Here is a 26485-nt window from a genome sequence, read left to right on the forward strand (position 1 = left end):
AATGCCTCCAATACTGGGTGGGTAGCATCATATAAAGGTTGAGAAGGTTAGGGCACCACCTGTGTTGTGCTGGGTTTTAACATGATTGTGGCATTTCGATGTAAGCAGGTGTTATAGAAATGTGTAAGCCGTTCATTAACATTTATTATTAAACATAACTCACCTATTTTATCATGTAAGATATGAAGGTTTATTTAGGAAGATGTACTACACGGAAATAGCTCCTCTTGAAGGGTTTTTGAAAATAGTGAATAAGTGAAAGATGGTAGTGAATGTGGCTGGGCTATGACAGTGGAATGTAAATTTGGACCAAGGGCAGCGGTTATCCAGTGTGATAAAAATTCAAACTGAGGTTAGAGAAGGAGTCCAAAAAGGAGCCAGATTAGAGGTCCCCTGAGTTGGAAGCCAACCTCACCTTGATCCTGGACGTGTTTCAAAGAAACCTTATGCAGGCCAATAAGGAGAAAGCAGCATAATATTTTAAAGTGGGCTACATGCAGAGCCGGCCCTAGCCAATTTGGTGCCCTAGGCAAAATTTGGACTGGTGCCCCCTAGCAGATAATTCCACCAGCAATCTTATGTTGGGTACACACTAGACAATGTCTAGTTTACCCGACCTCATCAGCGACTGGACCAGGTGGGGGAGCCAGCATCGGCAGCGCTGGTGGGGGCCATGCTGCATTCAGAAGCTCATTCTGACCTGGCTCACACTGCGCTGCCCAATGGGAGCTGAGCTCCGATCGCGGCAGCGGCAGGTGAGGGGTAGCTGCCGCCGGTCAAAGCGGCTTTAACAAACCATGGTTTCATAAATCTAGACCTTAGTCTACAGTCTTGTGCCTTTTCATGGCTAAAGTAATCCTTGTTCACTTTTATTATGCTTCACATTAGATGATGCATTATTCCCATTATAATTAAGCGAATAAATAAAATTATACTGAAGTTCTTCCACTAAGCAATAGTGGTTATTATAGTTCCTTTTTTTAACATTTCCTGTTTGTTAGCACACACTCTAGATCTACTTCTAAAAATATATTATCTCACAGTCATTTAGATATGTTTTAAGAAATAGATTGAATAGATAGATGCCGTTAAAAGAGATTAACAAGAGAAAGAGCACTCTGATTCTATGGGATATATTCACTGAAGATCAGGGTTTTAAAGCCATAGATTCCCGGCAGCTTTGTGGGCTGGATTTATAAGGGTAAGAGTAATACTGTACATGCAATACAAGCCTAATTTTACTTGTATTACTATTGCCCTTTTAAAGCCAGCCATCAACGTTCAGCAGCTTTAAATATTGATCTGTAGAAAATACATCCTGATACGTTTATCCAAATTGTTTTATATGATTTGTATTGTTTTATATTATTTGTATATATGCCAGTTGTTAAAATATGCATTACTATTTTTGAGCAAAACATGTACAAAAAATAAATAAAATGCTTTGCCGGTAAACAAATATATTAACAATACATTGTGTTACCTGTGATTAGTAGTTTATGGTTCATGAACTCTAGTTAACATCTTTTTTTTTACATCTGCTGGTGGTCAAAATTTGATACATACAGTAGTCGTTTCCAGATTGCTGACTACATATTTACTCTTAGTGACTTTTTTCCATAGTCAGACAGGTAACTCGGAGTTAATTTAGTACTTGAGATACACGATTACATTTTAACTGTTTCAGAAAGGAGAAGTCTTAGTTTCCCTAAATGATGTGGTAATAAAAGGAACTAGAAAATCAAACAAGTCATCTATTAATACTGTACTGGACTGTTTTGGTCTGTTACACAGAGAAACTGTACACGTCATACTGCTTTACAGATTGTAAAAAAACGAGTAAAACGCCTAGTTAAAAACATGTCCATATGATAAATGTGTGTGACGTACGCCTGCCAAAACCTGACTCATATGCTGCTGATAATGATGATCACACGTCTTGCAATAGTTACAACTTTGCATATTCACGCAATTTTGGATTTTTTAATAAACACATTTTATGACTGATTTTGGCACTATTATGGCACTATTATGGATGACTCTGCATTAGCACCTTTGCCTGTAATATATGTCAAATGAAATGATACATGTATAAAATGATTTTATTTCTTGTTGCACTTATATAATAAAGTAAGGTCATTTACCTGCAGAGACTTTACATTCATACAAATGTGCCTAATCGTCTGCCTAGTACATTCCTAAGTGTACACATCCCACATTTTAAAGCTGCCACTGCAAAGCCAAACATTCTGTGCTTACATTTACAGGCGCTCACATCTGACTGGAAATACCCATAGCATACAATACAAACATCATTTCAAAGTCCATCTTTTTACCACTTTAGAATCAGTGAGGTATATTTACAACTGGCAGGTTTGGCCCTTTATTTATTAATAGTTACTTATATAGTGCCAGCATATCCTGTTGCGCTTTTCAATTGCCTTTTCAGAGGTGCCAGACTTTAGAATGCAATAGAACACCGGTTCACCATCAATGTTTCTAACTTTACAAGCATAGAAACCCTAGATTTACTAAGTTGGTTTTAGAAACTGCCTCAAAACTCAGGTGGGTGTGTTTTTAGAGAGCTATTAAATAAGAACACCATTCACACCCTTCATTCCCCAGTTTATTACATACACATCCGGGTCCTCCTTCCTCCATGTAGTCGGAGGCAAGGCCATGCTTTGACCATTCAGCACGGCCCTAATAATTTCTATGCGAATGTCTGCAATTGACCTCTCAGTTACGTTGGGTTCCAGGAGGGATCAATCACTATCGGGGCGATTCAATTCAGCGGGAGTTGAATATCTCGGGAGGATTCTCCCAGAGCTATTCAATTGTTAGGGCGAGTAAATGAGGAGAAATCCGACTAAAGACATGGCTGTAAGACTGTTTTACAGTTTAGCGTGGCGCTGAAAGCCTCGCGGCCGGCACTTTAGTTGGAGAATGCTGGTTCTTGAGACTAAACACCCAGGTTAAGTCACAATAACTGCCATTCTCCGACTTAACTTGTGTTGGACTAAACAGCGCACTGAATTGAATAGGTCTGTGGTTAACTTCCCGGTGCTATTTTTTTTAATAAACCATTATAACATTCAGTAAGTGCCTTGTCATTTAATATTTTTTAAACTTGGACTACAGGTTCTAGTGAGCCCAGAGCGGTTTGTTCATAGGGAGTGGGGACCCCTTTTTATTTTCCGCTTCCTAATTTCCCAGGGATTCCTGCCCTGGGCTTACCAGTCATGGGCTGGTTGACATTATGTAGCAAGGCCCTATTTCTCCCTGCTATAGTGCCACCAACCATGGTGCTGGTTAGTCATGAATCGCACACATTCATACCACACTTGAATGAAACACTTAATAAGGGTGGCATTCTACCTAATTCACCTCATTATGTTTCCTGAGCTGAACTCTTGCTATACCGATCATATTTTCAAAATGGGTCTTTGTGATATGTATCTTGTGTAAACCACTATAATTGATTTGCTTGTCTTGGAATCCAGTGTTGTGTATCAGGTTATATTCAGCATGTCATTTTTCAAAACAAAAAAAATCTTGTAATCTGAGTTTCTCTTTTTCACAACTTCCTGATCCCTCACTTTATGAAATTTACTCCACTGTACATCAAACTTAAAAAGAAAAACATACAAAACAGGTTCGCAATACATTTGTTTATGATCACTTAGCATTGAAGAGTATCATCAACTTTAATCACCACCTACATTTTCTCAACTACAGTGTTGATTATCTTTCTCTTTTAAGGTACAAAGGACGTTTTGATGAATAATATATACCCTTATGTGTCTACCTCTGGGTAACACTAAAGGAAGGGGTGTTTTGTAAGTTTAGGGGGCCTGTTCAATCTCTACTGGGGGAAATAGACAACATAGCCAAAATTGTATGGGCACTTTTGTTAACAGGTGACCTAAACCAAGCATACAGCCATACAATCTCCATATCCAAGCATTAGCATTAGAATGGGTTGTACTGAAGTGCTTAGTGACTTTCAACCTGGCACTGTCTTGGAATGCCATCTTTCCACCAAGTCAGTTTATCAAATGTCTGTCCTGTTAGATGATCCCCATATTTAATGAAGTACTGTTATTGTGAATTAGAAATGTTTACGAGCATCAACAACTCAGCAGCTATACAGTACGCCACACAAGGTCACAGAACCGGACCATGCAGTGCTTAAGTACGTAGTGCATATAAATACTCTGTCGCCAGTTGCAACAATCACTACTGAATTCCAAATGGCTACATCAAAAAAAAAAAAAAAAAGAGGGAGGGGGGTTGGTTCCGCACAGGACATAGAGTATTATAGAAACCTCAAATAGAGAATTGAGAAAGAAAAAACAAATTAGATCAAGCAAAAATTTCTAATGTTGGTGGTGGAGTCATCCGTAAAACTAATAATAAAGAAGAAAGACTCTGGGCCTGATTCAGAGACGGACGCTCTGAATCAGGGCGTATTTTTTTTGTTTTTGTGTGTGTGGCCTAATGATTGAATTGCATTAAATGAGCAAGCAACAGGTAAGTATTCCCAATGTTCTTCAGAGTGAATGTTCCCAAAAAGTATAATTTTTGCAAATTGATTTATAATTTGTCTACTGTAAGGAATCTGTCTATTACAGGTGATTTAATTACACTGTTTGTGGTCGCTATAGACAACCACTCAATTACTTGTGTACAAAGTCCAATCAGTACAATTACGTCGTATTAATACATTAGAATATTAGAGAGAAATGTTAACTTGTATAAACATACTGTATATTTAGTAATATTCGAGATTCAGTTATCCAAGTTCAATCAATGAAATGTAAAATACGTAATCAGCAAATTAACTTAAAGTGGGTCCCCAATCATCTAATAGGGCACTCAATTACTACAGCCAAACTAGGTCTATACCATATGTAGTTTGTGGGATTGTTCTCACATATAAAAAACCCTTGGCTGCTACTTAACAGTGTGCTGCAGCAGCAGTTTAAATGTAATAGAAAGCCACCGTTACATACATGTCATATTTCATCATCTTATGGTGAAACACCTATATATTAATCCCCACAAACTCAATGGTTTGTTAGCAGGGCCGGCCCTAGCCCAAATTTTTTGGTAAGCAAGTAGGTTTTTGGCGCCCCCCCTATGCAGTGCCCGCGGTAGTGGTCCCCCCTGTGCAGTGCCCCTTGTGCCCCCATTAGTAAGCTTATACAGTGCCCCCAGTAGTAGTCCCCCCTCCCCCTAGTAGTCCCCCCTTGTAGTAGTCCCCCCATTGTTGTGCCCCCAGTGGAGGTTTCCCCCCCATGTAGTGCCCCCAGTAGTAGTCCCCCCCAGTAGTAATCCTCCCTTCAAGTGCCCCCAGTAGTAGCCCCCCTTCAAGTGCCCCCAGTAGTAGTGCCCGCAATAGTAATCCCCCCTTCAAGTGCCCCCAGTAGTCCCCCCTTCAAGTACCCCCAGTAGTAATCCCCCCTTAAAGTGCCCCAGTAGTAATCCCCCCTTCCTGTGCCCCCAGTAGTAATCCCCCTTCCTGTGCCCCCAGTAGTAATCCCCCCCTTCAAGTGCCCCCAGTAGTAATCCCCCCTTCCTGTGCCCCCAGTAGTAATCCCCCCCTTCAAGTTCCCCCAGTAGTAATCCCCCTTCAAGTGCCCCAGTAGTAATCCTCCCTTCTAGTGCCCCCTGTAATCCCCCTTCAAGTTCCCCCAGTAGTAATCCCCCCTTCAAGTACCCCCAGTAGTAATCCCCCCTTCAAGTGCCCCAGTAGTAATCCCCCCTTCAAGTGCCCCCAGTTGTAATCCCCCCCTTCAAGTGCCCCCAGTAGTAATCCCCCCTTTAAGTGCCCCAGTAGTAATCCTCCCTTCTAGTGCCCCCTGTAATCCCCCTTCAAGTTCCCCCAGTAGTAATCCCCCCTTCCTGTGCCCCCAGTAGTAATCCCCCCTTCAAGTACCCCCAGTAGTAATCCCCCCTTCCTGTGCCCCCAGTAGTAATCCCCCCCTTCAAGTTCCCCCAGTAGTAATCCCCCCTTCAAGTACCCCCAGTAGTAATCCCCCCTTCAAGTTCCCCCAGTAGTAATCCCCCCTTCCTGTGCCCCCAGTAGTAATCCCCCCTTCCTGTGCCCCCAGTAGTAATCCCCCCCTTCAAGTGCCCCCAGTAGTAATCCCCCCTTCCTGTGCCCCCAGTAGTAATCCCCCCCTTCAAGTGCCCTCAGTAGTAATCCCCCTTCAAGTGCCCCAGTAGTAATCCTCCCTTCTAGTGCCCCCTGTAATCCCCCTTCATGTTCCCCCAGTAGTAATCCCCCCTTCAAGTACCCCCAGTAGTAATCCCCCCTTCAAGTGCCCCAGTAGTAATCCCCCTTCAAGTGCCCCAGTAGTAATCCTACCTTCTAGTGCCCCATGTAATCCCCCTTCAAGTACCCCCAGTAGTAATCCCCCCTTCAAGTTCCCCCAGTAGTAATCCCCCCTTCAAGTACCCCCAGTAGTAATCCCCCCTTCAAGTACCCCCAGTAGTAATCCCCCCTTCCTGTGCCCCCAGTAGTAATCCCCCCTTCCTGTGCCCCCAGTAGTAATCCCCCCCTTCAAGTGCCCCCAGTAGTAATCCCCCCTTCCTGTGCCCCCAGTAGTAATCCCCCCCTTCAAGTGCCCTCAGTAGTAATCACCCTTCAAGTGCCCCAGTAGTAATCCTCCCTTCTAGTGCCCCCTGTAATCCCCCTTCAAATTCCCCCAGTAGTAATCCCCCCTTCAAGTACCCCCAGTAGTAATCCCCCCTTCAAGTGCCCCAGTAGTAATCCTCCCTTCTAGTGCCCCCTGTAATCCCCCTTCAAGTACCCCCAGTAGTAATCCCCCCTTCAAGTGCCCCCAGTTGTAATCCCCCCCTTCAAGTGCCCCCAGTAGTAATCCCCCCTTCAAGTGCCCCCAGTAGTAATCCCCCCTTCAAGTACCCCCAGTAGTAATCCCCCCTTCCTGTGCCCCCAGTAGTAATCCCCCCCTTCAAATTCCCCCAGTAGTAATCCCCCCTTCAAGTACCCCCAGTAGTAATCCCCCCTTCAAGTTCCCCCAGTAGTAATCCCCCCTTCAAGTACCCCCAGTAGTAATCCCCCCTTCCTGTGCCCCCAGTAGTAATCCCCCCCTTCGAGTGCCCCCAGTAGTAATCCCCCCTTCCTGTGCCCCCAGTAGTAATCCCCCCCTTCAAGTGCCCTCAGTAGTAATTCCCCTTCAAGTGCCCCAGTAGTAATCCTCCCTTCTAGTGCCCCCTGTAATCCCCCTTCAAGTTTCCCCAGTAGTAATCCCCCCTTCAAGTACCCCCAGTAGTAATCCCCCCTTCAAGTGCCCCAGTAGTAATCCCCCTTCAAGTGCCCCAGTAGTAATCCTCCCTTCTAGTGCCCCCTGTAATCCCCCCTTCAAGTACCCCCAGTAGTAATCCCCCCTTCAAGTGCCCCCAGTTGTAATCCACCCCTTCAAGTGCCCCCAGTAGTAATCCCCCCTTCAAGTGCCCCCAGTAGTAATCCCCCCTTGTAGCCCCCCCCAGTAGAGACACACGTTATAAAAAACAAAACAAAAAAAAAAACACTTACCTGAACCCCCCGCTCCTGCTCCCGCCGCCGATATCCGCTACTCCCGACCATTCTCCAGGGCCGCTTTGCATTATGGGAGAGACGTCGTCATGACGACGTCTCTCCCATTACCCACAGCGGGAGCCGGAAGATGGCTCCCGCAGTGGGAGCTACAGCAGCCGATGAGAGTCTGACAGACTCTCATCAGCTGCTGAAACAAACACACAGTTGCCGGCTCCGGCGGCTGTGTGTTTGGCACTGTGTAGCGCTGACCGAACTCCGTCCGGTCAGCGCTACACGTGCGGTGCAGCTGTGTCACAGAGACACAGTCTGCACCGCGGTAATTCTGCATGGTCGCGGCCGCGGCGCCCTTCACTACGTGGCGCCTTACGCCGCCGCGTACCATGCGTAACCATAGAGCCGGCCCTGTTTGTTAGGCAGGTGGAGGACAGGCTCATTTCTGCAACACACATGCACTGTAATATTCATATATTTCAAGTGGATTGTTAAAATTAAGTCAAGGGAAATTAATCATTATAGTAAAGAAATTGTAAAAATCCCCTTTGTGATCTCTAAAGATTGGGCCTTTTGGAAAGTATACACATAAACACACTCGACAGGGTTGACGAAGGGGAATCGGCTACTTCTGACCAAGCTGGTTGCAGACACAAAAAAAAACACCCACTCTTACATTATTACATCCTAGAGTTACATTTTTGTTTACAATGAACTGGACAGAGACATCCACTAATGAGGAAGGCCTCACTGAAAACTTCCTTGGTTCCTGGTTGCCTTATGATCAAACTTTATCCCCGGCAATTAAAGACTCCCTGCGGAGATGTTTCCAACTCACTTCATGGTTTAACTTGGAAGTTCTTGATAATGGCCCTCCCTTCTGACCCCCATCATACCTTTAAAGTCAAGGCTATAGGGTACATTGTTCTGCTTCTACTGCTTCTGTGTGCATGAATGCAGTGAACACAGACAGTGAAGGCGTACTGCATGTCCCAGCCAAGACTGAAGAAAGTAAAGGTTCAAATATGAGTGGTGTAAAGCACACCACCATTGGACTCCTGAGTAGTGTAAACCCATTTTCTGAAGTGATTAATAGCCATTTATCATCTGACAGTCTGAAAGATGAATATGGCATTAGTGGATACCAAATAAACACTTACTGTCTGAATTCATACTGCCAATACCTATGGTAAAGTTTGGAGGATGAGAAAAAATGGTCTTTGGCTGTTTTTCATGGTTTGAATACAGCCAATGAACGCTCAGCAACGGGATCTATAGAGAGCTGTCATTCGGGAAGTACCGTCCTTAGAGGATGGTACTAAGGGCCTGATTCAGACCCATTCGATAGGCTGCGTTTGCACATAGCCTGCTGATGTTTGCAATCTGCGCATGCGTAAAAGAAGCCGTGTGCATGCGCGAACTAGTCCATGCGATCGGTAAGCATTTGCACACTGTACATAGACGCCTCGCTAGAATGAGTGACAGGACAAGCCTATTATGGGTGGTGGCAGGGGGTGGCAATGGAAACGGGGGTGTGGTGGTGCAAACGCAGGTGTGTATTTGCATCTTAATGCTGTTTCAGGGGCGTGCATAATTAAGACGCAGCGTCAGCATACACGTCACATGGCTGACTTACACACTGCAGCACTCGCAGTGCTTGCGGTAGGGTATGGTCAGCCACAAGTGCTACGTATGGGTCCGATGTTCCCGATTGTTTCATACACTTCCTGGAGATGACGTGTGTTACTAAGTGGGCGTCTTGTGACAGGGTGGTGGGCATCTAAATACATACCTCGATTGCACGGAAAAACATAGTGGGCATTCTAATGTCTTGCCATGCGATCGCAGGATTTGCATACTTTGGCAGCTGACGGCTGCATGCGAACGCATCCTAGATCCTAGCGAGTGGGTCTGAATCAGGCCCTAAGTTCGTGGGTTGGGACTTTTTTTTTTTTGTTATAAGAAGACGGTGGAATGAAGAGGATGTGATCTACGCTAGGAATAGGCGAATATGGATTATTTTTACAGGTGTCGTGGATTTCTACTAGACAAGGGGATGTGACTGGCTACAGGGATTCTAGTAGAGTATGTGTGAATGTGAGTGTGAAAGTGAGTGTGCACGTATGTTTTAATAAAACATTTCTGTCACGGTGTGTGAGCCTTGTGTTTGTTTTAATATTTATTTTGCAGGTGAACTACAGGCACCTGCGGGCACTTAATGCCCTGCATGCTGGTACTTGTGGTTCTCAAAGTACCTGCATGCGGGGGAGGCTTGCTGGGACCTGTAGTTCTCCAGCAAAAGACAATATTTTTTACACAACACTATACACAATCAACCCGGCACCCACCTGCCGGGGATAGCTCCTGGCTATCAGCCCAGGCCTGGGGTGCCCTGGAGATGGGCACCCCTTTATTGGGGATCCCCACATTCCCAGGGATCCCCGGCTTAAGCTGACTAACAGTAGGGCGTAATGCTTTGGTCGGGGGACCCGGTGAAATGGTTCCCCTGACTGGGGCATTACACCCCCCGCTAGAAAGAGTCCGGTGCTGGTTAAGGAAAATACAGGGGATCCCTATTAATTTTGTCCTGTTATGTTCTGGGTTGTTTGTGGACCCGGGGTGGTAGCAGGAGCGATCACAGAAGCAGATTTGAAAATAAAACTAGGATTTTTAATAAGTGCTTGAGTAGACATATAATGTGGCAGTAAATAAAAGTCCAGGAATATATAAATGTGCACAAGAGTTCTGTGGTGGGAGCAAAAGGGTTAATGTCCAAGTAGAAACAATTAGAACTGTCCAGGTGTGCAGGTATTGAACTGAAGCACAGGATGTCAGCAGGCTCAGGCATTCAGGTATGGGCAAGGGTGATGGAGGAAGCGGGGTAGTCCAGTGGGAGCTAGGAGCTGACAGGCAGACTGGCAGACAGCGAATTCACAGGAACAGGAAAGCACAGAGAACTCCCTCTCAGCTAGGCTGAGATACATGTTGCACTGGCAAAGAAGGAAGGCACTGACCCTTCCTAAATACCCCATGCCGTGCTGTTACTGGCCAGAGGGAACATGTGACTCACCAGGATTGGCCAGCCGCATCACATGGCCAGAAGGCAAGATGGTGGCGCCCATGCCAAACGGAACGGAGACGCCGCCAGGCCTCACCAGCGCAGTGTGACAACAGGGCCGCACAACAACGCGCGCAGCCAATGCCCCCCGCCAGGCACCAGCTCCGCCACCAGACAGCCCGCGCCACAACGACCTCACAGGTAACACCCGCCTAGCGCCATGCTGAAATACCCTGGCCGTGACATGTCCCATGTATTTCCAAAACCAGGACCAGCTTGCTGAGCCCAGTGCTGGTTGTGCTAAATACAGGGGACCCCTACGTCTTTTGTCCCCTGTATTTTCACAACCAGGACTGGCTCTGAAAAGTCTGGGGCTGGTTGTGCTTTTAGGGAGGGACCCCACATAATTTTTGGGGGGGATTTTACATTTTAAAAAGTTTTTACACAGATGCATGCACGGATCTCTCTGATCTGTGCATACATCTGTGTCATAGTACAGCCCATTATTTCAAATTGGGCAGAAATCTTTAAGATGGTCATCAGGTGTTTGGGACCGCAAACGCTATATATTGTTAACAATCTAGTGATTTGGAAATCGTTAACGATGAATGATATATCGCACAGTGTGTATGCACTATATCGTTTGTCCAGGAGTTCCGGGGAGTTCAGGGGAAATTGTTAACGATATCGGATCATTAGCAAATAATTTACTACTTTGCTAATTATGCACACCCTTTAAACGGCGTTTTGGCGGCCTGACACGTTTACAAGCACCTTCCCCTGTTACCACCTACAAACGGCACTATCTGTCACTCAAAGTAGCGACCTGATAGTGGCTTACGAGCAACCAAAATCAGATTGCAAAGACTGGCTTGCGCACGTGCACAGCGAATTATACGCATGTGCAGACGGGCAAAATCGCTCACAGCGAGTGAGCGCACCTTAGCGCCCGGGTCTGAATCAGGTCCAATACCCCATAATAACAACGTGTAAAAAGTTTTTTTGAGATTTTGCAATTTGAATAAAAAAAAAAACACTATGAAATTACATGTACATAAGTATTCACGGCCTTTGCCATGAAGCTAAAAATTGAGCTCAGGTGCATCCTGTTTCCACTGATCATCCTTGAGATGTTCCTACAGCTTAAATGGAGTCCACCTGTGGTAAATTCAGTTGATTGGACATGATTTTGTAAGGTCCCACACTTCACAATGCATGTCAAAGCACAAACCAAGCATGAAGTCCAAGAAATTGTCTGTAGACCTGCGAGACAGGATTGTCTCAAGGCACAAATCTGGGGAAGGGTACAGAAAAATATCTGCTGCTTTGAAGGTCCCAATGAGCACAGTGGCCTCTATCATCAGTAAATGGAATAAGTTCGGAACCACCAGGACTCTTCTAGAGTTCGCCGGCCTTCTAAACTGAGTGATCGGTGGAGAAGGGTGCCAGTCAGGGAGGTGACCAAGAACCCGATGGTCACTCTGTCAGAGCTACAGCATTCCTCTGTGGAGAGAGGAGAACCTTCCAGAAGGACAACCATCTCTGCAGCAACAATCCACCAATCAGGCCTGTATGGTAGAGTGGCCATATGGAAGCCACTCCTTAGTAAAAAGCACATGGCAGTCCGCCTGGAGTTTGCCAAAATGCACCTGGAAGACTCTCAGACCATGAGAAACAAAATTCTCTGGTCTGATGAGACAAAGATTGAACTCTTACGTTTGGAGGAAACCAGGCACCACTCATCACCAGGCCAATACCATCCCTACAGTGGAGCATGGTGGTGGCAGCATCATGCTCTGGGGATGTTTTTCAGCGGCAGGAACTGGGAGACTAGTCAGGATAGAGGGAAAGATGAATGCAGCAATGTACGGAGACATCCTGGATGAAAACCTGCTCCAGAGCGCTGTTGACCTAACACTGGGGCGACGGTTCATCTTTAAGCAGGACAACGACCCTAAGCACACAGCCAAGATATCAAAGGAGTGGCTTCAGGACAACTCTGTGAATGTCCTTGAGTGTACCAGCCAGAGCCCAGACTTTAATCCAAATGAACATCTCTGGAGAGATCTGAAAATGGCTGTGCACCGACGCTTCCCATCCAACCTGATGGAGCTTGAGAGGTGCTGCAAAGAGGAATGGGTGAAACTGCCCAAAGATATGTGTGCCAAGCTTGTGGCATCATATTCAAAAACACTTGAGGCTGTAATTGCTGCAAAAGGTGCATCAACAAAGTATTGAGCAAAGGTTGTGAATACTTATGTACATGTGATTTTCTTAGTTGTTTTTTTTAATTAAATTTGCAATAATTGCAAAAAAAACTTTTTACAAGTTGTCATTATTGGGTATTGCGTGTAAAATTTTTAGGACAAAATTTTATTTATTCCATTTTGGAATGAGGCTGTATCATAACAAAATGTGGAAAAAGTGAAGTGTTGTAAATACTTTCGGGATGCACTGTATATTGAAATAAATCAGTTTTGCACCCCTGGCCTCACATGAGTGGGAGCTCTAATAATATGCTATCTCAGTATGTGTAGCTTGGTAAACAAAATAACCTGCCATCCTTCTCTAGACATATGGCAACGGTGCAGCTTACTTCTATGATAAGGGGCTTCCACATGACGTGTTCACAGCATTAATCAGATATTAGGGTCGACAATGTCTAGATAGACACCAGATGTTAGACAGTCAATAGGTCGACAGGTTCAAAAGGTCAACACAACAAATGCTTTATATATATATATTTTTTTTAGGGTTAGGCACTTACCGGCACCTACCCCAATGGTTAGGGTTAGGCACCAAGGAGAGGGTTAGGGTGAAGATTAGGGTTAGAGAAAAAACGTGTCGACCATTTTTGTGTCGACCATTTGTACATGTTGACCTTCTCACATGTCGACATTTAGTGTGTCGCCCTTTTGCCCCTGTCGACCTATTGATTGTCTATCATCTGGTGTCTGTCTAGACATTGTCGACACTTTTACTGTCTGTGTTTCAATCCACACCCGATCTTAGAGCCCTTTCACATGTTCATCAGAACACATATTGTAAACACTTAAGGTGCATACACACACAACGATTTTTTGAACGATTATCGATAACGATATTCATCGTTCAATCGTTGAAAAAATCATTCACTTTCTGAGTTAAAACGATGAACGCTTTTCGTTCATGCGCGTTCATGTTTGTAGTTTGTATTCAGTCAGACTGACCAACTTACGATTTTAGTAAACGATTTTCGTTCATTTTTCCCTTGAAAAAATGAACGAAAATCATTTACTAAAATTGTTCATTTACTAAATCGTTGTGTGTGTATGCAGCTTAAATATTCAGTGTTATAAATAACCATGTTACATATTTTAATGCATTAATGCAATATTTCCCTTTTTGTTTTGTTTTTTTAAAATCCAGAATAGCAAGTGCCGAAATCCTATTTTACAAAGACCCTCGTTTTCCATTACTTTCCATTGTCTAATGCGCATCAGTCAAAAACGCTTAACCGTTGTAACTTGTGACTAATGTATTTAGCTTGAAAAGCATTTTGTGGGTATTTATGTACATGTGAATGCACTCTACCGTTTATTTTATACATAAAGTGTGTTACAAGGACTGCACACATTAATTGTAAGAGTACAGCCAGTTGTTGTTGTGTGTCAACCTGCCCCTGTGTTAGAGCATGCTATATACTGTATACCAATAACACCTGCAAATCCACAGGTTGCCTCCTGGGAAAACAAGTGTAATATTGCCACATTCTCTTCATTGATGAACTAATATGTCACAAGTCATCATTTATTATTACAACCGATGACATAACATTGATGAACTAATATATCACAAGTCATCATTTATTATTACAACCGATGACATAACATTGATGAACTAATATATCACAAGTCATCATTTATTATTACAACCGATGATATAACCCCTCATAAATTTTAGCGGATACAGACAGGTTTATAGAAATAGTTTGCACATTGATTTGGGAAATTCCATAGACCGGTTGGTGTACTTTCCATTACAGGGAAACAGAAATGCATTGGCTGCTATCCAGATGTGTGTATTTATTTACAAGCTACCTTCTCCACACATTTATTGTATGCTGAAAAATAGTTTGCTTGGTAGTTCCCTTTTTCATGCCACGTTGTTAATTGTTAATATGATCGCTGGCTAGATTTGATTTCACTGACTTGCTCTGTCAACAGTCACTTACAATGGAAAATGATATTTTTTAATTGCATGCACCACTGCAAAAATACAGTATTTATTTTGGTCAGGAACCTTATAACTTTTCACTATGCCAAATGAGTTTTAATAGGTAGGTAAAAATGATACATACCTTGCTGAACACTTTTAAGACTAATGGTGGGATTCAGGGCCTGATTCAGAGCCGGACGCTATTTGCGAACGGTCGTTCAGAAAAAGGGGCCGGCTATTTAAATTGAGCACTTGCTCTTTGCGGTCTGTTGACGCCTCTGTGTCTGAGCGAGCGAACGAAACATGAGCTCGCTATTTTGTAAAGACGCTCTCTGGCCGTACGCTATTTATTAGATTAATCGAGTACATCGAAAGGTGTCTGAACTGCTCGCAGTGCTTGTGGTAGGTTTTACTTCCCGCAATCACTGCGAGCAGTTCAGGCTAAAAAACAACCTAGTGACATGGTCGAGGACGCTGCTTTGTTAATTATTCACACCCATTAAACGCCCGTTTTGACCGTTTGGCACGCCTGCGTTCGGATCTCCACTCCCAGTTTTCAAGCACCTTCCCCTGTTACCACCCACAAACGCCTCATTCTGTCACTCAAATTAGCAGGCCCTCGCTGTTTTGCGAGTGCACGATTTCCGACCGCAATGACTGGTTGGCGCATGCGCATTACGTCCCAAACGCATGCGCAGATGTGCGAACATCGCTCGGAGCAAACGAGCGGCCGCTTACGAGGGACTCTGAATCAGGCCCTCAGTTTGCCCCGCTCATCCCGGATTTCTTATCGGGTCCCCTGAGACCCGAAAAGAGATCCCCATTAACTGTGCAGTTATCGGGTGATAACTGGCAGTTAACGCACAGGTCTGTGAAGTTGTCATGGATCCTGTGCGTTAACGCCCGAAAACTCATTTTAACGCACGTTTTTAATGTGCATTAACAAGACTGTCAGGCAAATGCGGAAGGCTAATTGTATAGTCCTGGGCGTTAAAGCCTGAGGCTACCTCTCATTATTACCCGTGGTAATTTACTGCAGGTAATTGAATTCCCTGGTAGTTTCTTGCAAATGTTCGACAAGTTTCAAGTTACTGTATGTAATAAAATGTGACTCTAGGCAAGGGCAGAAATTTAATATCAAACAAATAAGTTGTCAAATGTAATAGCCTACGACTGTAAACTCAACATAAATGCACCAGAAAAACTCGCAGAATAAAAGAGGCCCCTTTATCCGAGCAGTACATAATAAAGATCCACACTATCAGGGCAGTACATAAGATCCACATTGTCCGGGCAGTACATAATAAAGATCCACATTATCCGGGCAGTACATAATAAAGATCCACATTATCCAGGCAGTACATAATAAAGATCCACATTATCGGGGCAGTACCTAATAAAGACCCACATTATCGGGGCACTACATAAGATCCACATTATCCAGGCAGTACATAATAAAGATCCACATTATCGAGGCAGTACCTAATAAAGACCCACATTATCCAGGCAGTACATAATAAAGACCCACATTATCGGGGCACTACATAAGATCCACATTATCCAGGCAGTACATAATAAGGATCCACATTATCCGGGCACTACATAAGATCCACATTATCCAGGCAGTACATAATAAAGACCCACATTATCGGGGCACTACATAAGATCCACATTATCCAGGCAGTGCATAATAAAGATCCACATTATCCGGGCAGTACATAATAAAGATCTACATTATCTGGGCAGTACATAATAAAGACCCACATTATCGGGGCACTACATAAGATCCACATTATCCGGGCAGTACATAATAAAGATCCACATTATCCGGGCAGTACATAATAAAGATCCACATTATCCGGGCAGTACATAATAAAGACCCACATTATCCAGGCAGTACATAATAAAGACCCACATTATCGGGGCAGTACATAAGATCCACATTATCCAGGCAGTACATAATAAAGATCCACATTATCCAGGCAGTACATAATAAAGACCCACATTATCGGGGCACTACATAAGATCCACATTATCCAGGCAGTACATAATAAAGATCCACATTATCCAGGCAGTACATATTAAAGATCCACATTATCCAGGCAGTACATAATAAAGATCCAAATTATCCAGGCAGTACATAATAAAGACCCACATTATCGGGGCAGTACATAAGATCCACATTATCCAGGCAGTACATAATAAAGATCCACATTATACAGGCAGTACATAATAAAGATCCACATTATCCAGACAGTACATAATAAAGATCCACATTATCCAGGCAGTACATAATAAAGATCCACATTATCCAGGCAGTACATAATAAAGATCCAAATTATCCAGGCAGTACATAATAAAGATCCACATTATCCAGACAGTACATAATAAAGATCCACATTATCCGGGCAGTACATAATAAAGATCCACATTATCTGGGCAGTACATAAAAAGACCCACATTATCCAGGCAGTACATAAGATCCACATTATCCAGGCAGTACATAAGATCCACATTATCCAGGCAGTACATAATAAAGATCCACATTATCCGGGCAGTACATAATAAAGATCCACATTATCTGGGCAGTACATAATAAAGACCCACATTATCGGGGCACTACATAAGATCCACATTATCCGGGCAGTACATAATAAGGATGCACATTATCCGGGCAGTACATAATAAAGAACCACAAGATACTGTATATATTACTTTTGTTACTACTTAATAGTCAATAAGGGATCCCAAAACATATATAAATATCTTGATGGGCCATAATTATTGAATTCTTTTTTTAGATTTTTTTATTGAGGCAATAATGTTAAAAAACAAGTACATTTTAAACTCTGAAGACAATATATATGATGATAGAAGTAAATCCATGCTAGCAGGTGTAGTGCCATAAGTTTGTAATATAATTGGTGTATCTATCATGAATTAATATGGCCATAATTAACATAAATATAATATTATCTGCATCATTTTAAATGTTATTATTTTAAAACTTTATTGCCCAAAGAAATCGATCTCTGAATTTATGGCTCATCGATATTTTCTATATCAAAAGGTGTGTGTGACAGTGTTCATAGGGCTTGTGGGAGGACGGTACAGCAGCTAAGTGCCCGAGATAACCAGTCTCGGTTAGTAGTGACAAACGAAATAGAGGTTTTGTACATAGGTTGAGCACTGTGTACAAAACCTCTATTTCCTCAATGTTTTCTATAATTTTTTGGGACATTGAGTATTAATTAGTGAAACAGTAATATATATGTTCAATGTGGCTTTTTATTATGTTCTGCTTGGACAGATAGCTCAGAATGCATGTACTGTAGAGCCAAGCTTCTGTTGAATTTGTCCTTCTTACCTGTTCCAAATCGTTGTCAAAGATTTTCATACTAATTGCCTTCTTTGACATCTGATGACTTTGCTGGTACGCGACTTCCGCTGACACGTACCAGTGTAAATATCGGTAACATCGACGCACATCGACCAGCCATGCAGCCCTTAAGGTAAGTCTGACATGCAGAGAGCACTCATGCTGCGAAGGAGATCGCACATATAACGCACACTTGTGTTATCCTAACACCCCCCCCCATCCCCTTGTTACCTCCCTCAAATGCTGACTGCCTGTCACTCAATTTGCGAATGGATTCTCTGTCTGCATGGAATTGCAAGACAATCACAGCGCATGCACGCAGTGCGACTTTGGTGCATGCGCATTAGCAAAACTCATTCTGTGTAAAAGTTGCCATTACGTACATCTTTGAATCTATAGTTCATTTAAAAAGTCACATCAGCAGTCTTAAGGGGCATTTATCATTCAGATGGGGGTGATACTTGAGTACTGTGTACAGGGGACATTGGATGTTCTCAGATTATTTGTGGTTTGAAAGAGAAAATAATACATTGTATCTCTCAGGTGTCACATGCATTTTAATCACATCTCCCCTTATAAGTGAAGAGGCGTAACTGGGCTGTAACCGCAAGTCCTCATGTAGGCAAAGATCAGAGAGGTAGTCTCATAACTGTATTCAGATATATATCTATTGCACCCAGTAAAGGCTGATGTAAGTGTAATGAGTAGCAAACCAAGTGTACAGATAGTTGGCAGATACACCGCAAGATCCATACAACTCGGCATATGTGCAAATATACACATTTCTTTCCTTGTGCATAAAGCTGGAATAAGTATATCGGAGTTCCGTCTAACTCAGCATCATGCCCAGCATTTGCAATTCTGTAACTTTAGATAAGTTAAACATGCAACAAACACAAATACAGTATGTGTTTGCTGGTGAAGTATGCATCTGCAGCACAGATAAGCATTGGTTTTGGGGAAATGTATTACACCTTCAAACGAAAAGTGGACCATTGGCGAAGTTACCTATAGCAAACAATCAGCTTTGAGGCAGTGGCGTATACAAGGGTTTTTGGAGCCCAGGGAAAATTGAAGAATGGAGCACACCCCTTCCCCCCGTCCTTATATGTGCGCACGTGGTCTTTGGAAAGCGGGGCGTGTCAACATTACACACACCCTTCTCGTCACACTGGGAGCATTCCTTACCATTTCATATGACCCTTAATGCCCCGACTAGTAGTGCCCCTCTTGCAATGCCCACTGTAGTAGTTCCCCTTATGCAATGTCCATACTAGCAGCGCTCTTTATACAGTACCCCCAGTAGTGGTCCCCATTATGCAGGACCCCAGTAGTGCCCCTTATACAGTGCCCCCAGTAGTGATCTCCCCTATGCTGTACCCCTTATATAATGCCCCCAGTAGTGATCCCCCGTATATGTTGCCCCTTATACAGTGCCTTCCGTAGTGCATAAAACACACAGACAGACATACACACACATAACCAGTGGCGGCTCCAGGTGGGGCTGCAGTGCAGTCCAAAATTCAAATAAGGGAGTCACACCAACTGTCAGTGATGTTTGGCAGCATTTGGTGTGACAGTTGGTGTGACTCCCCTATTTGGATGTAGACCGCTCTGCAGCCCCACCTCTGGCGCTGCCACTGCACATAACACTGACTTGACTTACCTGAATCCCCTCACTGCGGTCTGCACTATACTGGCTGACTAGGGCATCAGCCCCGGCAACCCTGCCCTAGTTACGCCACTGAATTGAGGTAGCATTTATTGAGTATATACCATAAAATGATGGGTAGAAGCTGATTGGTAGCTATAAACAACTTCTCCATTTCTTCACTCTTTTGATGGTATCATACCTATCCCCCTTAGTCTCTGAAATCAATAACAGTTTCCTGCACTGTGTGTATTTCATGGAATATGTTAGATCCAAAACCTTAAACTATAAAAAATAAGCAAGGTGTCTGTCCGCAGTTACACATTTTCAGCAAGTATCACAGAAGTTTCATTTAAATGGGGGATATGTACTAAGCCTTGAGAGTGAGAAAGTAGAGAGATATAAAGTACTAACCAATCAGCTCTTAATTGTCACTTTAAAGTTTGTGTTTGAATAATGGCAGTTAGGAGCTGATTGGTTGGTACTTTATCTCTCTCCACTTTATCACTCTCCAAGGCTTAGTACATCTTAATGCTGTCTTATATTGATGCTGTTTTATCTTTATTATGGTAGTTCTAGTGAATAAAATATTTTTTGTGTTCTTTAACAGATCCACAATTACGTCGGCCATGCCAAAATTATTGTGCAGCTGGTGACCAATGGCAAGGATGTCCGGCTACATGCCCACAGCTTAGTGGGGAAGCACTGTGAAGATGGAGTCTGTTCTATAAATGTGGGACCCAAAGATATGATAGTTGGGTGAGTAGCTGTTAGAGATTGTTAAGCTTGCACCTTTGCGTTACATGGGTGTCTGATTACGCTGGGAGTGGATGAGATCAGGAAGTAACTATGGAACCTCTCTGAACTAGTTTTTCAGATTTTCCAAAGCACAGAATGTTTCACACACGAGTGACATTTTGAGGTTTATGTACACCGATATGACACTTCCCACACTACAAGACAAATAGCAGTGATATTCAGAAAGCACATTTTTCTGACATGCTAGAAAGACTTGTACATGTTTCAGTTCCAAGCTGACACAGACAGGAAAACATTTTATTTACATCATTTGAATGGACTTTCCGAGGACTCACTAATACCTAATAGTAGCTTACAGAAATGGGTGTTGTCACTACTCCACCCTAATATAATAATAATAATAAAAATATTGAGAAATCCTCAGCACTATGGGCCTGATTCAGACCCACTCGCGAGCGGCTGTCCGCTCGCAAGTGGGTCGATGTTATGCACTGAGCATGCGCACGACGGAGGGAGCTCCGTCGTGCGCATGCGCCAGACGCGACGAGCGAAGGAAAGTCCTTCGCTCGTTGTGTCCGATCAAAGGGGGCGTGCTGTCAATGTTGATTGACAGCACGCCCCCTTTGGTGGGCATGCCGGGGGCGTGCCTCCCTGACGGGGGCGTTCCCACGGGAACGCCTCCCATCAGAAGCCGGCCCACTGACATCACTAGTGATGTCAGTGGGAGTGATTTTGGCTCTGATAGAGCCAAAATCACTCCGGAGCTTGCGGTTGAAAACCTCAACCGCAGGCTCCGGCTCGCAAATTCGATGGTCGCGATGGTCTCGACCATCGCGGCCATCACAAAGCACGCTCGTATAGCCTGTGGGTGGTGACCCACAGCTATACGAGCGTCCAGGAGGACGCTCCATGAAAATGGAGCCCGGCCCTCATTCAGAGTGTGCGCTCTGCTCAGAGCGTACGGCTCTGAATGAGGGCCTATATCGTTAAATAGAAACAATAGTACATTTTTAATAATGAGTGAAGTTCATGCAAATAGGGCCCCATATAATTATAATATTATTAGTAAAACACATTGTATAGATCAGTGGCCGCCAACCTTAATTGGGATGTGAGCTACTCGAGAAAAAAGAAACCTCCTGAAGAGCTACAGTACTAACATTTAAAAAAAAAAATGTGGCTAATAACTGAAAAAATTAAAAATCATTTAGTGAAATTGAAAAAAATAAAGTGTTTCATAGAAAACAACAAAGCATTTATTAATACAGTGATATTGTTTCACATTTCACTTTTAAGTACCAGCTCCAAGGAGGTAAGTACAGTAGAGGAGCAAAGGATATATGCAGGGCTGCTGTATGATTTTTCTGCAGGGCTGGGCAGGAGTCACTCGCCCCAAATGCAGTCGACTCCTGTGATGGCCAGATGGTTTCCATCACGTATTGTGTCGCCCTATGGGAACCACCTTACGCGCTTCCCCGTCGCTCCACCCACTTCTTTGTCAGAGGTCACTTCCTCCTTGTTGACTCATCAGTACTGCAGCTAGGAGAGCTACAGTACCCAAATTATGGCCGCGAGCTTCCAGTAGCGAATCCGGGTTGGAGATCAGTGGTATAGATGCTGATATTTCAAAAAGAAAGATTATAAATTTCATAGATATTTCAAAAGTTCTTTATTGATAAGTTCATGTCATGAATCGATGGTGAACTATGGATGTAAAAGTCAAAGAGTTATCATGTCCTTAGCTGACATTGGTTGTGACATCACAGCAAAAATGTCCAACATTTAAATCTTTCTTTACCTATGTATTACATGATCTTCAGATCTCTGTGTGTGACCATGCAGATACATATTGGAGACCTATGTAGTTAAAGGGTTCTATTTATCACAATTGATATGGTTTTTGGCTGGAGTACATGCATCTATGCGAGTCTGCATCTGTTTGCAATTTATCGAAACACCCCCTTACTGTACTCACCCTTTGATAGACATTCTTTAGTCTTCTCCAGTCGCAGTTGAGCATAAGGGGTTCATTTACTAAAGTGCAGTTTTTTAAAAGTAAAGTTGTTGCCCATAGCAACCAATCAGATTCTAGCTGTTATCTTATAGAATGTGCTATATGAATGATAAGTAGAATCTGATTGGTTGCTGCCCTTATTGTCAGTTTTGGTGTTAATTCCACATAAAATATCAGCAGCCTTTGTATCATCTGTTGAATATGATCTCCCAAGATGCTCAGTAAGCAAGTGACAGTGGTTAGACTTCATTCCAATGACTGCCCAAATGTTGATTATCAACAAGAGGAAGGCCATCATTGCCAATGCCCAATGCTTATGTTTTTGCTGTTACTTAGCAACCTGGTATAGTATAGTATTTCTGAATTTAAATTAATCTTTGCAGATATCTGGCAATTGCTTTGCTATACTGTTTGACACATGTTTATATCCTCTAATAATACAGGAAGGTTTTGCCATTGTAGATTACAGCATACTTACATAATTTTATTTTTGAATGTTGAATGTGTCACAGGTTTCCTAATCTAGGAATTCTTCATGTTACAAAGAAAAAAGTGACTGAGATACTTGAGGCACGTATGGTGGATGCTTTTAAGAGAGGATATAACGCTGGTCTCTTGGTGCACCCTGAGTTAAATTATCAATATTCAGCAGACAGACCAGTGACTGGTAGGTGATGTTTTATACAATTATTACAAAGCTCCTCTTGTCTTTAAAAAAGAGTTTTCATTGAACACTTTTGCAATGAATTCTTCTGTCACCAACACCACCCACCCACATCCCATCCTGTATTGTACGGTGGCTGATAATCTACCCTGCCCCATACCTGGTCAATAGATCAGTGCCAAGAGGTATCAGAGATTTAGAAATTACCAGGCTGGGGACTGTTAGTTTCCAGTCCTTCACTACATCCAGGCTTGTGGGTAGGACCTCCAGTATTAAACTGGGGACTATATATTTGAACCTATTCCTCATTCAGACACGCAGAGCCATCGTTTTCTAACCTTCCATAGACAAACCATTGTGTTTAACATGCAATGGTTATAGTTACCGCTAGTTCCATTTAACACCAAACACCAGATGCTGGGGGACCTCTACACTGCCACACCTTCCCACCAGGTACTAGACAGGCAAAAGTTCTGCCCTCCACACTAAGCTGAGAGCTGTTTTATTCCCAAACCCCACTTATATATTAAGTATCTTCCACAGCTCTAAGGGAAAAGCTGCCAAATTTTACATAGTTATTTAGTATTGGGAAAAGTAAGCTATTAGATTACACAGCGACAGCAAGACAAAATGACAAAATCTTATATATAAAATTTGTTTGTTTGTCTGTCTGTCAGGCTATGCATTCAGACACCCCTGCACCGATTGGGATGAAACAAACTTGAAGTGGTCCAGTTGGATCCTTGACAGATTTTAGGGGGGTTAGGGTCTCGGTCGGACCTCTTCTTGCCGTACACTGGGCAGAACTTTGACCTAGGGAGCCTGTTCTGAGCCTTCCACTGGATGGATTTGGACGAAAATTTGACAGAGTGGTAACATTGATTCCCAGAAGACATACTAGGGGGTTAAGGTCCCAGTCGGACCTCTCGTTGGTTTATGCTGGGCATAACTTTGACCTAGGACGATGGGCAGAACTTTGACCCGGGGAGCGTGTTCTGGGCCTTCCATTGGATGGATTTGGATGAAAACATCAGAGAGGGTGGCAATTGGTCTGGGATCCCTAATGGAGTGGTTGGGGTTCCTGTTGGTCAAAGCGGAGTGCGCTGGGCAGAACTGTGACCCAGGAGGCCTTCCACTGGATAAATATATATATACGGGTTGGGTATGAGATCCCGGCGGTCGGGATGCCGCTGGTCAGAATATCAACAACGGCATCCCGACAGTCAGAATCCCAACACCAATAAGGAAATAAGGTAAGACTAACCCTTACCCCTAACCCTCCCTCCCCGGTACCTAACCCTAACCTCCCCCCCTAGTGCCTAAACCCTTCTGTCATTTTGTAACATCTCCACAGCTTTAGCAATTTTGACATCTGTAATCACGGTGGATGGTCTCCCAGTATGCGTTATGTCAGTCACTCGCATATTACCCTCTTTGAAGTGCTTCACCCACCTAAATACTGCAGCATGGCTAATTGTTTCTCCACCGTATGCTTGCTATAACATTTCATGAGTTTCATGTCCGCTTTTCAAAGTTTAAAACAAAATTCATTCACACTATCACACAGTCTTTACTCCACAAAGTATAGAGCAGAGCATCCTCTTGTATATTTATTGCACCCAGTCGAGCACTTCACAGAAAGCTCCATCTCTCTAGTGTAAATCAGTCCATAATGCAGATCCTCACTAACTACCCATATTTCCAGTTCCCAATCCAGTGCCTACATCTGGATTACAATCCCTAACCATAGCCTTTAATAAACAAGAGCCAAATGACTTGATGCTGCAAATGAACTTCCTCCCCTAATGGAATGATTACCAAATAAATGGGCACACAAATTACAGTACCTGGTGCCCACATGAAAGACACAATTGGATCACAAATGAAGTGGTGTTTTTATAAACTGCAGTGAAAATAATACAGCCCAAATGTGGGTGTTTAACAAACTGCCCAACTTTACTAAAATTGCATGAACCACTTGATGCAATAAAGTACTTTGGCCCTCATTCAGAGCCGTACGCTCTGAGCAGAGCGCACGCTCTGATGAGGGCCGCCCTCCATAATTATGGAGCGTCCTCCTGGCCGCTCGTATAGCTGTGGGTCACAACCCACAGCCTATACGAGCGTGCAGTTTGATGGCCGCGATGGTCTTGACCATCGTGACCATCGCCACTGCGAGCCGGAGCCTGCGGTTGAGTTTTTCAACCGCAAGGCCCGGAGTGATTTTGGCTCTATCAGAGCCAAAATCACTCCCACTGACATCACTAGTGATGTCAGTGGGCCGGCTTCTGACGGTAGGTGTTCCCTTGGGAACGCCCCCGTCAGGGAGGCACGCCCCTGTCACGCCCACCAAAGGGGGCGTGCTGTCAATCAACATCGACAGCACGCCCCCTTTGATCAGACACAACGAGCGAAGGAAAGTCCTTCGCTCGTCGCGTCTGGCGCATGCGCACGACGGAGCTCCAGCCGTCGTGCGCATGCGCAGTGCACAACATCGACCCACTTGCGAGTGGACAGCCGCTTGCGAGTGGGTCTGAATCAGGCCCTTTGTCTTCTGAAGGATTCAAATAAACAGACCCCACCCACTGCTGTCACATGTTCTATGGTGGGATTCACAGAAGCCAGAGAAAGCAAAACATGAATGTAGTAAATAGGATCACCTCATCCAAACAATCTGCTCACCTCCGTATCTTCCCATCTAAGACCTATCTCCAACTTTTGGTTCTTCATAATCTGCCGATGAGCTCCCTCACTGATTGCAGCCATCTGTGGTTCTTAAACGATTGTGTAATTGTGATTTACCTCACAATTTCTGTCCTTTGGTGAATTGTGCATGATATTATGAGCAATATTCTAGTTATCCCTTCACCCTTGTGTCTGTTCATATAAACACAAGCAGATGAATCGATTTGAAATCTGTAAAACCATACTTTTCAATCTTGTATTTATAAAAATTTTTTGTGGATTTTGAATCCTAGAGCGAGAAAAAGATGTAATTCGACAAGCATCATATCAACAGTCAAAAGACATAGACCTCAGCGTGGTAAGACTGATGTTCACCGCTTTCTTGCCAGATAGCAATGGGAGCTTCACGAGGCGACTTGAACCAGTGATATCTGTTCCTATCTTCGATAGTAGTAAGTAGTGTGAATCTGTGTGGTATTTCATTTGAATAACAGGATTATATAATTGCCTTTTTATAATA

The 26485-nt window shown here is 43.6% G+C and overlaps 1 protein-coding gene across 1 annotated transcript in view; it reads left to right on the top strand.

Annotated features, from left to right (window-relative positions):
- Positions 1-26485, top strand: part of NFKB1 (nuclear factor kappa B subunit 1) — a 162212-nt gene that overhangs the window by 67069 nt on the left and 68658 nt on the right. Inside the window, exons 6-8 of the mRNA XM_088453232.1 lie at positions 20454-20602; positions 23129-23283; positions 26259-26417. Of these exons, the coding sequence (XP_088309358.1) occupies positions 20454-20602; positions 23129-23283; positions 26259-26417 (463 nt within the window). The remainder of the gene's footprint in view (positions 1-20453; positions 20603-23128; positions 23284-26258; positions 26418-26485) is intronic.

This window comes from Taudactylus pleione, unplaced genomic scaffold (genome assembly GCF_031769625.1).
Source record: "Taudactylus pleione unplaced genomic scaffold, aTauple2 ptg000573l, whole genome shotgun sequence".
Classification (NCBI taxonomy): Eukaryota; Metazoa; Chordata; class Amphibia; order Anura; family Myobatrachidae; genus Taudactylus; species Taudactylus pleione.